Source organism: Euwallacea similis, chromosome 27 (assembly GCF_039881205.1).
Source record: "Euwallacea similis isolate ESF13 chromosome 27, ESF131.1, whole genome shotgun sequence".
NCBI lineage: Eukaryota > Metazoa > Arthropoda > Insecta > Coleoptera > Curculionidae > Euwallacea > Euwallacea similis.
This window is the reverse complement of record NC_089635.1, coordinates 959,473-974,962: the sequence shown is the minus strand read 5'-3', so window position 1 is coordinate 974,962 and position 15,490 is coordinate 959,473. Positions and strand designations below refer to the sequence as shown.

General features: G+C 31.3%; 2 protein-coding genes across 6 annotated transcripts in view; one reads left to right on the top strand and one right to left on the bottom strand.

The window, feature by feature from the left end:
• The window catches only part of LOC136417311 (mid1-interacting protein 1-like), a 223,246-nt gene that overhangs the window by 896 nt on the left and 206,860 nt on the right, over positions 1 to 15,490 (bottom strand). Inside the window, exons 2-3 of one of the 5 annotated variants that reach the window (XM_066402959.1) lie at positions 5,375 to 5,421; positions 590 to 906 (exon numbers count right to left, since the gene is read on the bottom strand). In XM_066402959.1, coding sequence (XP_066259056.1) covers positions 590 to 906; positions 5,375 to 5,421 — 364 coding nt within the window. Of the gene's footprint in view, positions 1 to 589; positions 907 to 3,361; positions 3,517 to 5,232; positions 5,316 to 5,374; positions 5,523 to 14,848; positions 15,175 to 15,490 lie in introns of those variants that run through there. The other 4 variants (XM_066402954.1, XM_066402958.1, XM_066402956.1 and 1 more) reach the window with 4 other exon arrangements.
• Positions 1 to 15,490, top strand: part of Srp72 (signal recognition particle 72) — a 257,370-nt gene that overhangs the window by 194,370 nt on the left and 47,510 nt on the right. The gene's annotated exons all lie outside the window — the stretch shown is intronic.

Sequence of the window (15,490 nt, the reverse complement as noted above, 5' to 3'; positions counted from 1 at the left end):
GCTTAAAACCGTGACATCAGTTTTGTTAATCTGATCACAGTTCACATTAGATAAAATACGGGTTTCCAAAATTTCAAGACAAACCGACCTGAACCTGAACAATCAATAGTCGTCGAGACAAAAGGTGGGCCCGACATAAAATTTTGATGACTTGTTTTTTTATGCAAGAAAATAGACTGAATATTGTGATGACATCATTTAAAACAAGGTTTAAATATTACACATTGTTTTAAGCACCTTTTTTTAAGCACCTTCATTACTGGAAATCCTTGCAAAAATATACTACAGCCATAAAATAGATCATAACCACAAATGCACAAAAATAGTATAGAAACATCCTGAAGTATTACCGCAAAAATACAAAAAATTATTAAACTAAAAATTAGTTAAGAATGATTGCATAAAGCGGCTATTTTTAAATGGTCAAAATAAATCATATGATCTAAATGCAAACTTTTTCTCTTTGTAATCATTTCCTAATGTATGAAACATCTGATGTAACACATAATCAATTTAAACTACGATAACCTTAATAACCTTAAACTGTTTCGGAAATAACGCTTAGTTAATTTATTTAATAAACACCTACCCAAGGATGTCTCCGGAATATCCTGTACAGGCTGGGCCTTGCCACCCCATAATAACCCATCCTTAACGTTCTTGAGCATACTGTAGATCTCGAAGAGATCTGTAGCTTTCAGAGTCTGCTGCACTGCATACTTATTCTTATGTTTATCGGAGGCCGGGTCCTGCTCATCGCCCACCTTCAGATCCATCAACCTGCATGGAACCAGGATGGTTTCATCCATGACGTTCACGGTTTTGACGAATTTCTCGATGACGTTCATAACACTGTGCGGTGAACTCTCTGTATCATCGTTTCGTGCGATGCGGCGTAGGCAATTCCTGCAAAAGTCGGAGTTTTAGTGTTTGTTCACAAAGAAAACAAATAAATGAATAGATATTCAGGTATTATTCAAATTAGTTTCTTTTATTTACTCCAAAATGAAGGCATTGGAGAGAGGAAATTAGACTTTTAAAAGTGGCTTTGCTCGGAGAGGATCCTAGAAAACCAGTTCAAAAGAGTTTCAAGTGGCACTTAAGATGCTGCAGCCAAGTGTGTAACAAAAGTTTAAACATGATTGATGAACAATAAACCCGGCGAGGCTATTTTTATCGTTGGCTAAAAGGGAAAGTCTTATTCGACTTTCAAAAGATTTTACATTAATTTTTTCCCTTAGGCAAATAGTAGAACATGATATGCCAAAAAAGGCAGACAGACCAATTGGTCGATAGCCTGTTTCTTACAAAATAAAGATTTGTATATATATATCAAAAGAAAGGAAACCCTAAAGAATTATTACTCAATTATCGCACATTGACCTTTGTATTCGTAAAGCAAGCAATAATTGCGTGGTTTATATTTACAACTGTCGGTTTATAACAAAAAACATAGCACTTATTCCTAGAAACGAAAATTAGGTTTAATACCACAATTAGGACTGCTAAAGTACTATCAATTATGCCATCTTAGTATGTAAAACATGGCCCAAGTCTATTGCAAATAATAATGGTTTCTGGTATAAAAATCAATAAACAAATTCTAGAGTGGATGCACGTTAAAAAATGGGGTCATAATGATTGAAAATTTCGTAATCTAGTACTGAACCTAGACACATCATTGGCAATTGTTCCTTAAACATGCGATCGTTACAGTAAATAAACTTTAGATAACAATACTAATTTGGTACTTCAACGTAAAGTAATTGGTTAACAATGTTTTCAACAAAATTACCTAGTAAAACTAGTTTTCAGTAAATTTTACCATACAAAAATTCATCAATTATAGTTTTAGAAAATTTAGTCGTAAATTATTATATAAGGGTTTAATACTTATAATTGATTATGGATAACTTCAAGGATGTAATTTTATGACCATTTTTTAGACATCTAAAATTCGATATTGCATCAATAAATTTTAATGGTGTGATAAGAATGACATGATAAAAAGATCATACATAAGTCAAAGTCTAATGGAAAGGTTCGGTGAAAAACGGTCAATTATTTGCGGCAAATTTTATTTATTAAAAAATAACTATTTAGCTAATCATTAGATCCTAAAAGAACAAGAAAAATCATAACAATATCCATTTTTTTCATTTCCATAATTTCTTGTCCAATTCCTACTACTTAACACCATATTTTAGAATTTTTCTGTTTTCTTGAAAAAAAGTTTGTTTAGAAATTGCAAAAGTGGATTCTTATTTTTTTTTATAAGATTATGGATCAAAATTGATTCTTTTGTTGTTTGAAAAACGTATCTTTGCCATGAGCAACTCACATTAAAAAAATTGAATTCCAAGAGATAGCCCCTAAACTACTTGAAAGGAGTCAACATATGTTAAAATAATTAGAGGAACATAAAGGCTCTAAGGAAAATTTGGACTGCAATGGGAAACTTACTGGAAGATCGTTTAAGACTAATAAACCACAACTAGCAAGTAATCAAACTAATGTTAACGGGTATTTAATTGCGGGAAATATTGTCGGTGCCATTAAATCGCGTAATTTGCCATCTGTCACTACCTATGACAAATTACCCTACTACGATTTACATGACAACTGTTATTGCAATTTGTAAGCAATAACTCTGGTTTGATTGGAAAGCCGGTTTAGGAATTTTGGAAGATGGAAAGTTGCTCATTCACCTTTAACCTGAGATTTAGCTAAAAAATTCTCATTACTAAATAAATTTCTTGGCCCTCAAATTGCTGTGTTTTTGCCAGATTCACTCTCCAGCCTTGCGTCTATTCTGTCTATCTTTATTTAAAACCAAGTCATTATAATAAGAATAACACTCCAAGTCGTTTCATGAATAACAATTAAGAAAATTCCTCGACTTTGAATCAGTTGTTAAGATTCAATTAAGTTTTATTAGTCGTTCCTGCTTTTATTGGTAGTTCCTGCTGCAGAACACTACGAGAAGCACTTACTAATACGACGTTAAATTTTTACTAATTTAAATCTTCTTTTGTGGTTTGTGAACGTGGAAATTTGTGTGTTAAAAATCTATAAAGTCCTTTCACTTCATGTACCACTACCAATTAATGAAAATTAATGCCTATTAAAGCTTTTTTAGAAGACATATTCCAATTAACTCGAAACATCTTTCTATATACCTTAAAGCCCCATCAGTGATAGTGGCGCAACATCACCTAATACTTAACTCCCACGACACAATACTCCATTTTCAAGCTCATTAGAATTCAAATGCAACTAATCGAATCAGCATGAAGCGTTTTGGTTCGTTAAAACTTGAGCATATTTTTATTTTGTGTAATAGAAAAACCAAGCCAACAACCTGCTGAATGAATCCCCGCAAACATTGTCACCTTGGCTCGACAAAATCAGCATTTTTAAGTGCAGATGAGGTATAAACACACGCGAGATAACGAAGGACGACACTACACGTGCACGAACTGCTTATGGCTTGAAATGACCAGCACTGACCACGTACTAAACCTGTTTCAACAGCAATTTCCATTAAATAGACCAAACACATGACACATGGTATGGTGGGGTTCCATGACGCAAAATTAAGATTTTCAATAGTAGAGAGGGAGTTAATACAGAAATTTTTGTTTACCATTATCCAACATTGATGCATCAACTTCGACTTACATGAATATTATGTTTTGTCAACAAGTCATTTTGAATTTTTTACTTTAATTTACTTGAATTTACTTACGTATACATAATCCTGAATTAAAAAAAAACCATTACACTAACAATGTTTTTCCTACTAGGTTATTAAATAATGACTGACATAAAAATGTATAATCAGCCAGACAATGCACAGAAAAAAGCTTTAAGGTCAAGTACCACAAAGCCGCAGTGGAAGATTACAAATATATTTCAGGAATGAACCAGATGGAATCAATGAAATATATTTGTAAGTCTGTGGACTCTGATTTTCAATAAGTTATCAAACCATAGATAAGATAATCAATTCTAAGACTAGGTGAACAAGTTAAACAATTTACTAAAAATACCAGAAATGACAGGAGTTAAGAGAAAAAGAATTCACAAAAAATGTCAAAAACTGAAATTAAAATGGTTAATGCATACCTCGCTGCCTAGGTAAAATTCACCTCAAAAGCAATATAAAAATAGCTCGCTGAAGCTTTCAGATTAAATGCAGTATTTCATTAAATTGAGGGCAAAATAATTGCAGCTACTTTCATTCTTTAAGAAATGGACTTCCAGGAATAAAAGGCACACAAGAAAACAGCCTTACAACTTAACATTTTTGGATTTTCGTCACCGAATTTTAAACGAACATTTTTAAATCACCCACTGCGTGACAACAACAATTAGGAGCGACATTAGCGACACTTTACATTCATTACATTACGTTTTAGTTATTCAAGTAATTAGAAAAATGTGCATTTTACGGCCCAATTTTCTATTTTTTTAAATGATCTTATTCAATTTAATTTAAGTTAGTGCAAAACCTGTATTGGAAATATTTGTAAAATATGGTTTCTGTATTGAAAAATTAAGATTCTTTTTGATTTTTCATAGTATGATGAATAATGTTTCAAAAATAATTACTTGTAGTATTTTATGGTGCAAAGAGTTTAAAAAATGAATAATCGAAGGAGCATATGATTCAAGTTTATTTGCATTTTTAGACATTCTATGGCACCGTTCTCCTTATGAACCCTTAACTCGCGAAAATAAAGACAAGACAGTCTACCTAATATAATAGCATAATTCACTTTTTTCCCCTAGTGTCGTTACCCTACAGCTATGATTATTTTTAAAATTTTAAAAAACCATGCCATGCCTTCATTTTTCATATCAATTTGTTGGAACTTGGACTGACCAACAAAGTTTGACATGGGTTTCTTTAGAAAAAATATATCATAAGAGGACTTTCTTCCAAAGTCCAAAGAATCACATTTTTGAAATATGTCCCCAAACGGAAGGCTATGTGATATGATAATAGTACCCACTTGAAATTGTTAATAATATTCCTATGACCATTGAACTTTAGACTGTCCTTTTTGAATTAAATATTTGTAAGAAAGTCAATTGTTTTCAAATATTTTAGGAATTAATTGCGCGGTTCTATTGTGCTTCAAATGTATATCAAAGTATTGCCAACAACATCAATTCAATTCAGTTAAGATAGGCTTATATTTACAAAAAAACAATAAAAATCCTCACACTGCGAGTTTATGTACCATGAAGATAACGCTAATCACTAAATAAATTTGCACAAACACTGGTCCCATTGAACATCACTGGTTGACATGCATAGTATATCAACTATTGATGGTCTTTGGGGCCTAAATTAAATGGTACCCACTTTTGAAATTGGGTTGTTGCCAACACTACTTCGCACATGATATGCATAATAGTGGTTTGCTGATACTAAAGCACCTAAAAGTTTTTCATAGCCACGCCGCCCAAAACCGCGAACCCTACTAACTGGTTTTCATTAAACCGAAGTTTTAATATGAAAAAATCGCTGAAGTGGGGACAAACCTTTGAATATTGAAAATGTTACGTGAAATTAAAAAATGCATATGAATACTTGATTTTTCATTATTCATGGTCCAGGCTATTGTTATTAGTGATTTACATTTAGGAATATGGTATTAAACGCTTGATCCAATTCAATAACCTTAGGAAATTATAATCGTCGAGGAAAATGAAAAACAGTAAAGGTCAACATGGTTGGTAAACAGAATTATTTTGAGAAGACATCGTGTATGATGTGAAAGTGAAAAGGTGATCTTAATTTCTTGATCATTGGGGAAATATTAAATCAAAAATCTAAATTTTTTTACATTCCTTTATATTTTTACATATGGACTTTGTCCCCCCAAAAAAGAGTCAATATTAATAAACTTTCCTCAATTGGCTAATGAAGCAACTAATTGTTGCAGATTGTTTATTTCTGATTATGTCAGGAGAAAGCGAAACATCCTGATTAATGATTTTTCGCGTACATCCTCTGCAGCTGTAAATATGACTTACAGGACTTTAGTAAAGACAAGATGTTGTGCGTTTATTTTTCATCCTACGAGAAAACGCATGGAACCATTTTTAAACTCCTCAAGACTTACAATATGTCATGGTAAAAACGGAAATATCGATTATCGCGTCTGAGAAAATGAAAAATTTCTATTTTTCGAATCTTAGGAAGCTTTTGAATACGAAACACCACTCTCTTCTCTTATAGATTAGAACAAATTCAAACTCTCACCTGCCACTGTTACCAAATCCTATGATAATGGAAAAGGGACCGTATCTCACATTTGAACGCGCTATAACCAGTCAATTGCACTAAATAGCAAAAAATATGTTATTGATCAGATTAAATAAATTGAAAAACGACTTCCCTCAATTGGTTCGCAGCAATTAAATTGCAGCGCATGAAAATTGCGGGTTTCGCAGGAAAACCTACAAGAACAACTGATTTTGGTATATTGCGTAACGTATGTTTTCGAAGATAAAACTACGCAGATTAATATGAGATATCATGCATTGAAGGCGGCCTATTTAACATATAATTAGATTTTATCGAAGTTTTGGACAAAAAAGACAATAACGATCCAAAAAAATTAGAATAAAATGTAGGCTTAATGAACAATTTTCGTTATGTCTAGAAAGTTCTACATCAAGGAAGTAGCAAATTATTTAATGTCCTGTGTCAAGTGAGTGGGGGGCAAAATGCACAAATGAAGGCAAATAAGACGAGTTGCCTTATTAGTCTAATAAAAATCTTCATGACAAACCAAATTTGGAACATCTGCGAACTCATTATAAAGCAGATCACCGTAAAACATTTTTCGATTATTATTCTAACTTAGAAAAAATTGCGACAGAAACAACTATTACATGTTGTGGCATTCGTAAGTAGAAAACTTTCTACGTTTGATTGGCTGCCTATTTTTAATATTCTAATTTTTTTTTTAATTTTAAACTAATAACTAAGCAATAAGTATAGATGTATGAAATTACAGACTTAAGGCAACCACTATGTTGTGTATCCGTCATGTACGAGCTGTTGTTTAATGGTAATTAGATACCGCTGTCAGCACCATACTTATTAGTGGTATAAAGGACCACCTTAAACTTTCACCGGATTCTGTTGAAATTTTGATGTCAGAAACGAAAATTTTGTTGTCGTCACATTACTGTTGGCGGTTTATTTACTGTAAAATTTAACATCAAAAGCAGAATACTGGGAAACAAAAATTTGTCGATTACAAGGAAAAGATTTATAATTTTGTTGCCAACATCAGAAACGGAAATTTTAAAATTTTGTTTGTAATCCAAACTTTCCATAAAAATAATAAACTTGGAAATATCGACGTTTTTGATTACACTAATCCCCACGGCAACAAAAGAACATTGTTGATTATGCTAAGGTATAATAATGCGATGTTGACTCTGAATTAACATATACGTTAACAGACAATGAAGCAAATTGCGTCACAAATTCCTCCATATTTAACCCATGAGGTACTTATTAATTAATAAAAATATCTATTAACTATTCAAATTTTTGAATTTTTGAATTGTTTACAATTAAACAGATGACAAATAAAGAAATTTGCTATGTCATCTTTTTGCTAGTTTGATTATTAAAACATAAGAAACAAAATAATAAATATTGAGGTCAGTAAATATTGCAAATGAATAATTTTCCAATTTACCACCAACAAAAATTCGTAATCTCGAGGCAACAACCCGCCAAAGTAAAAGGTGGACCAGTTTAGTATACAATAATGTTAAAATCCCTAAAATCAAAGCTCGATATCACTTTTTATTAAATAATTTATCATTCAAAAAAGTTCTATTATATAACTTCTACAATAATTTAAAAACTATTTTGATAGAAAAATACTACTAAACAAACAATCTTACTGATTAAACCAATCAAAAAACCCCTTTTTAAAAATTCCAACACTTCTCTATTGAAGTACCAGTAATAAAATAAATAAATAAGACAATATATTAGTACTTCAAGGACAAAATTCCAAAAGTAGTACCCACTTCTTTATACTGTAATAAGAACCCATTATAAGAGAAATTTAAAAAATCCTAACTATCAGGTTTTGTAGTTTAGGCTAATGGCACTTTAATTAAAATGATAAAATTTACTGCGAAGATGACGGCAGGGTTTTAATGCTCTGACACGATTTATGGATGTGATATCTATAGATGTGACGTCTGAGAATGAAATACAAAATTATATCTATTAATTCCAAAAAAAAATTAATAGTAAAAGTAGTTATTGACTGATTTTCAATACCGTATTCCTAGCAGACAAGAGTCTAATGACGTGCGAAACAGTGGATGAAATGACTTTATTTACTATAGTAAAATTATAGTTTGAATTACACATAAGTATATTAATTTTTTATTTCAAATGGTTATTTAAAACGCTAAAGATCACTAACACGAATTATTGTTAAAACCTAGATTTTCACAAAGTTCCTGTAACTAACAAAAGTTGAATTTAGGATTATTTGCATATGTGAAGTATAATATAAACCTATTAAAATAAATTAAAATTAGTAGCCAACAAAACAACAAAACTATTAGTAAAATTTACGTCAGGTTTAAATACAAATCATTTGCTAAAACATTTTAACCAACCAAATTACCTGTAATAAGAACCCCGTAGAATTGAATATAGTTTTGATGCTACTCTCCATTACATAAACAATTTTAAAACTATAAGAGCACCTTATGTTAACAATAATTACTTAAAAATCGGTTAATAATTTTATTTCTGTACGATAATTTATTGTAAATTGAAATCAGCATTCCATAACTGCAAAAATCAATATCATGTTAATTTTTACGCTTTTCTCTTTAATAACCAATGCCCTTGAATATAAATTACATTCAATAAGGAAAAGGCACATGATGGACAAGTATTGTAATATCAATATAAATATAATTTAAATAAACGTTACGACCAAAGATCTGTGAGTCCGAAGTGAATGGAGATCTTGTAAACGGTAACAAATACAATTTATAAAGTTACACAATTTCAAGAATAATAAAATTATGATAACGGATCTATAAAATATTTGCTTTGTTTTTTTGAACTTCCCAGATTATTATTATTTTCTCTTTCCCTTTTATGTTTTTATTAACTTTAACATCACAGTGTTGATTTTGTTCTATGACGTTCGTTGTTCCACAACTTCGATCCACTTTAGTTTTAAGTTAAATACAGTCCTGGATTAATTTTAATAAGTTTTAAGAGAACGTTTTAAGGGGGAAGTTTGACAATTAAGTTTTTAATTGTATTTTTTTTATGACTTTCCACCATGTTTCTTTGGCAGTTAAAGTTTTATAATTTAGCTAACAGAGGAAATTAATTAAAAGTAATGCGTAATTTTATTTACCAAATGTGTTATCAAATTTTAATTGACAAACATTAAGAGTAAAATTAAATGTTTTCTCTTATCTCAAGTGCTGAGAGGTCCGAGGTGTCTCAAATTTAACTGTCAATATGCATAGGGAGATCCAAATTTGGTTAAATGACGGCAAAGTTGGATCAGCAAAAAACTGAAAATCGCTTTCTCTTTTATTTTTCTGTTGGCTTAAATTACAAAGGGTCACGAATATTAAATATTTTTTATCAAGATATGGAAAATCGAAAGTTTTTTGATTACAAAAAGTTACCACGTATTAGCTTAAAAGTGGTCAAGCGTTCGAAAAAAAGTTTATTCAAAAGTGTGGGAAAACAAATACGTAGTATATTGCAAAAATAATTTTCTTATTTTAGTCAGTCGTAGTGGGCATTAAGAAAACTATCACTAATCCAATTCCTTTCAAATCACTATTTGTACTTTAGAAACATATATCACAGATGTCTGTGCATGGACTTCGCCGTCACTATATCGAAATGCTGCCCACAACCTCGCTTTCATATAGACGACAGAATAGTTCTTGTAATAGCGAACATCATCACAGAACCTGTATAGAACAAAACCATGAGAACGGTACCTGTAGAAAGAGAAAATAAAGCCGTAAGTGAAATGTAAGTTCCGTTTCTACGATCGACTACAACACTAGTTTACACTGTGGCTCGCAAAAAATCGCTCGATCCATTAATATTAATATTGTGTAGAGTAAAAGTTTTATTTGTGATAATTTTAGGAGAAAAGAATCGCCTTGAGACAAACGTAACAAATTTTACTACATTGCACTGGTCGCTTACTTCCTAAACAACAAAACCGTATTTGTATAAAAACGAAAGATTATTAATAATAAAGGAAAAATCGACCTTGAACCCATATGCTAACTGTGAAAAAAATTGAATATAATTAATGTTAAACCATACACACCTATTCTCGATGTTCTCAAATCGCATTCTAAACATACCTATCAAATTGAGGCGAATTGAATAGTCAGTTTCTTACTGTTTTTAACGTGGCTAAAATAACTTGAAGAAATTATTCATGAATCACATTATTGCTTCATCAGTGCTACTTATTAAATCTACATTAATTTCAATATTAGTATTCAACTGCTTCCTGACAGAGCATTTTTCAACAAGCAAGTTTCTAAATATAAACAACTTTTATTACTATATTACAATAAATTCGTACTAAAAATATTTTTTTGTTATAGTCAACAAACTATTCGTGGTCGAAATGAAATGGAGCATGAAGTGATAATGTAGTATAGGAAAATTTGGCATGGTTTTGCAATAGAAAATGACTTCTACCACACCAAAATCAAGGAAAAGTAATAGTTACCACCACAAACTTGATCTTGCGCAAATATTCAATAAAACTCGTATCAAAACCCTATTTAGCTGAAAATACGAAATACTAACCCAACAAACCGAAATCTAACATCGTACTAGTTGCACAAGAACGCACGAAGACTTTGAACTATTAGCAATGAATTTGACTACATTTAAATCTTGTATTTGTCTTTTATGAAAGGTTAACATATTGCGCAGCAGTATAACCCCTGAATTCTTAAAGCAATGTCAAAATATTGCTCAAGTGTTCTTTTCTGGCCACTGTGTATGGTGTGAATAATAATTATTATGGTGAGCCCACAATGCTTATACCCCGCAGGTTATACACCATTTTCTTCTCGTGGCCTTCATAGGAATTTGCTTAAGAAGGAAAGATTTTAGATACTTTCTAAGGTAATTAATTTCAAAAATATCCAAAATCTTTTGGAAATAGATACCTACCTACATACTTGTTTTTGGATTTTACTATGATCTCAGTTCTATTAATATGAGCATGGTAATTCAACAAAATGCATTAACTCTTAATTTAATTTAATATAACATTCGTTGAAATTTGTGAAAGCTAAATTTTCAGTTAAGCAATAATTAAAGAAAAGTGCTCGAGTTTCGAGAACCCAAGAACCACTTACTATAACTATACGTTGAAATTATTATTTAAAACCTTTGAGCGCCTTTAAATCAAGTACCATTATCGAGATAGTAAAACTGACTAATTCAATTTATCAATACTCATCTTGAACACTATGGACTTTATCGTGTCAGATACGAATACAAAAATATGGTAGAATGATAACTCATAATGGTTAATAAGTTAATAATTATGACTCCTGAAAGAAGTTCTAAACATGACCCATGACTAGACAGGATCGACAATTTAAACATCGCCTTAGTGCTCATCAAAAGGATAAAAATCAATATGACCATTGTAATTTGGCCAACTAAAATTGGCTGAATTCCAACTCTGAAATACTTAAGCAACTTGATATTGCAGGGAGATATCGCTTTAACTTTAACCAACTTTCCTTGCAAGTTTCTAATCAAAAATTCATATGTGCACGTGTATACAGCCAAGACACGTGGAATATAAGAGGCAACTAAATATCAAAACAGCAAACTAACTGATGGACTTAATACGGAAATGTGACCTGCTCTGTTAATGTGAATTCGATTCTTAAACCGATCAATATGCTTCATTGGACAAGGTGAGCCAAAACCAAAATCATCGATATAAAACAATAATTAATATGCCAACCTTAATATTACACTACGCAACTGTACGTTCTTCTATGGTGATTGACATTTATGCCATGATTCATTAATTAGCACAACAGCTCATACGTGTTTTTATAGTTATGTGGAAGTCACATCATACGAGCTACTTACTGTCTTATCATTAAATGAAAACATTTGTAACGAAATTTTCCAAGAGAATTTCTTATGTCATTGTTCAGATTAATCACCTGAATAACGCCTATACCAGTATTATAGACGACTATCTAAAACAATAATGTATTCAAGCGTTCATTCACAATGGTTTTGATGTGAAAAATTCCCGTCTTTTGCTGATAACCGTATTAGTTTTTAATTTACTTACGGCCCATGACGCAGTAAATACTATATTAATTAGTACCATAGGTATATATCTATTGTAAACCTTGATAATGTACCTGCCTATTTAAGTATATATCAAAGTGAATAAGTGACCCATTAGTGATTGACTGGCATATTGTAAAGTATTAAGCAAATTATAGATAGTTACTTCGATATCGGTGCGAGTAGAAAAATACTTTTACAGGCAGATGAGAAAAGTCTACTTCATCTTTCAGCTTTATCTACATAGCTACCAATGTGTTTGACAAATATGCCTCATAACCTGAGTCCAATGTACATAATCCGATCTCGATGATTGCTATAGAGATTTAAAATTTGGGACACCAATATAACATATGGAACTAAGATTTTGATAATATCAAGTGTTTTATAACATTTTAAGATTCGATGCAATCTTGTTTGTGTATCAAGTTGTGTTTTTTAAAGAGAAAAGCATAGTTTTTAATCTAAAAATGAAATCTGTGCAATAAAATGCGCTGCTAAACCAAGTTAGGCAGTACACCAATTTAAGACTAATTTGTAATTAGTGATTATCAATGTTTCAATGCATTAATCTCCCCCTAATCAGTGTCCAACTTAGTTTTGAATATGAGATATTAACATTGCTTTCTCATTTTTTCTTCGCATTAGCTACTGAAAACATGCAATATGTGGCAAAAAGTGTACCTGTTCTGCTTTGAATAACATTCCAATAAACTTTTGAAAATTATTTTCAAGCAGTATCAACACTCAGATCAGTACTCTCTAAACTTTTAGAAAAAAACATCAATCTTAGATTGGAATGTTACTTAAAAAACTTTAAATTGATACGTCCGTATCATTCACATTACAATAAAATGATTTGCAATTTGGTATCCTAGTTTTTAGTGGCTTTTTGTTTCACTCTTGGTGTATCTACTTATAGAGTAGGAAATGTTAATTCCTCAGAATAGTTTTTGGATGATAGATATTTCCGAAAAGTGTACAGCTAAATTAATAAAATTTGATACATTTGTATAAATTTTTGGCAATGTTTCTGAATCTCGAAAAAGATACATAGGCACATTTGTTCACAGGCAAGTAAACTAGGAAGAGGTAATATCTACCTAAGTACCTGCATAAAATGTACCCAACCTTTTTAAAAATAAATTTTTTAATGAACTCCTATTAAACTATTGATAGTTTAGTAGGAAAAATGAAAACTAAAAATTTTTTCATAAAAAGGTAATGTTATTGAATTTTCTGCATTAGTTTCCAAAAAAATGAACTTTATCATTTGAGTATTGAAATTAAATCCTATAAATAACAATAATCTATTAAAACACATAAAAGGGCAGAAGAAAAATACAAGAAGTTAAGGTAAGGACCTTGGAAATAACCAAATTTCAGAACCTGAACTAGCCCTGAACATTTCACACTCTGTATATGTTAGTATAATATGGGTTTTCTAGTATAACTAAATACAAAAAAAAAACTAAAACAAATTTGCCTCCTCAATTATCCATTAACAGAGTTTCCTTTACCTTTTAAGCATTTTATACTCCATTTTGTAAATATAAAATAGATGAATTTGAAAATTCATGTATTATTAAGATATTTTTGGGAGTAATTAGTTGTGTTTTGTATGTATTAGTAGATAGTATAGAAAGCATTACTGGGTAGGTACTAAAAAAATTACTTGAAGTACTTTTGAATATTAAAGGTACACATGAATTGGAGTAATAATTAAAATTAGTGTATGTACGTTTTTTCTCTGTGGCTTACCCCTTGCCATCTCTACCTACAGTGATCTGGATGTTCCCTGAACTTGTAGTTATTCAGATTATACAATACTGACATTACATGCAATTACATATCAATCGCAAACTTGGTGAATGAAAACGAAATAATTTTTCTCATTTATGATTTGGTCAGATTAAGAAATGAGGACAAACTCAAGGTAATTTTAAGACATTTATTTTAAAATTCTGTTTTAAGAATTTTATTTGCAATTTTAAAGATTAAAATCGCCCAGAAATTACCTAATCAATTAAGACAGAAATTAAATGCCTAAATAAAAATGCCCCTTACAGAAAGATGCTCTAGGGAGTAACACTATAGACTTAACCTTATGCCTTATGTCTTTATGCCCTTTCAAGTTGGAACGGGAGGAAAAAAATTATGAACTAAGGTCATTTCTCATGTATTTGCCAAGATTCATTTAGGCCTAGAAGGAATTTTGAGGTTAGGTCATGGAATGCGAACTTGACAGGATCAAATGGGGCCCAAATTTAGCATAAAAACATTCGTTCAAGGTAGGTTAACACTTTGTTTATATACATGACACACTTACAAATTGCATAACAAAAATCGCCTGGTGTAAATGAATGGTAAATATAATTAGCTTTCACCTCCAACTGCTAGCTACTTCAAGTTAAATGCAAACTCCACAAGCCAATAAGGATTTACCTGCTGTTTTCCAAGCTTTGGGTGATTTTGTCCTGGTAGGTAGTATTCATCATATTCTCAACTAACGATGAATTTTCACTGGCAATAAAAACCATAGAGGTGAAAGGAGCGGCTTCAGGCAGGGGACACCACTAAGAACGTCTATCTGAACACAGCGGCCGAAATTTATGATTAATTAATGATCTATTTTCGTAATGCACACGAAACCGATAGTACCAGGTTAGTTGTTAATGCACAGCGTAAACGTTCGCTTAAAGTAAAATTAATAGCAAAATTAAAAACCCACTGTGGCAAGCCGCCGACTATTTGCCCACGATACATCGTCTGACGTACGCTGACGAATGAAATCCCGTCTCCTCAACTTGGGGTGGGGTCCGCAAAACCTTCACAAATTCTTCGAGTTTAAAACCGTGAGAATAATTTACACAAGTTGGACGAATCACGCCTTCAATTCTTCAGATAATTAGCACTTCCAGTTCAACGAATTTTCCATAAATCACCTATATTCAGTCCAATTTAATTTACCCCGTCTGGCGCCCACGAGGTCGATCATTTCAAAAGACATATCACCCCATAATAATGCTCTTCCATTGGCTGAATACCCGCCTGTATGTTCATTGGTCAGTTCAAAATTTCGATTGA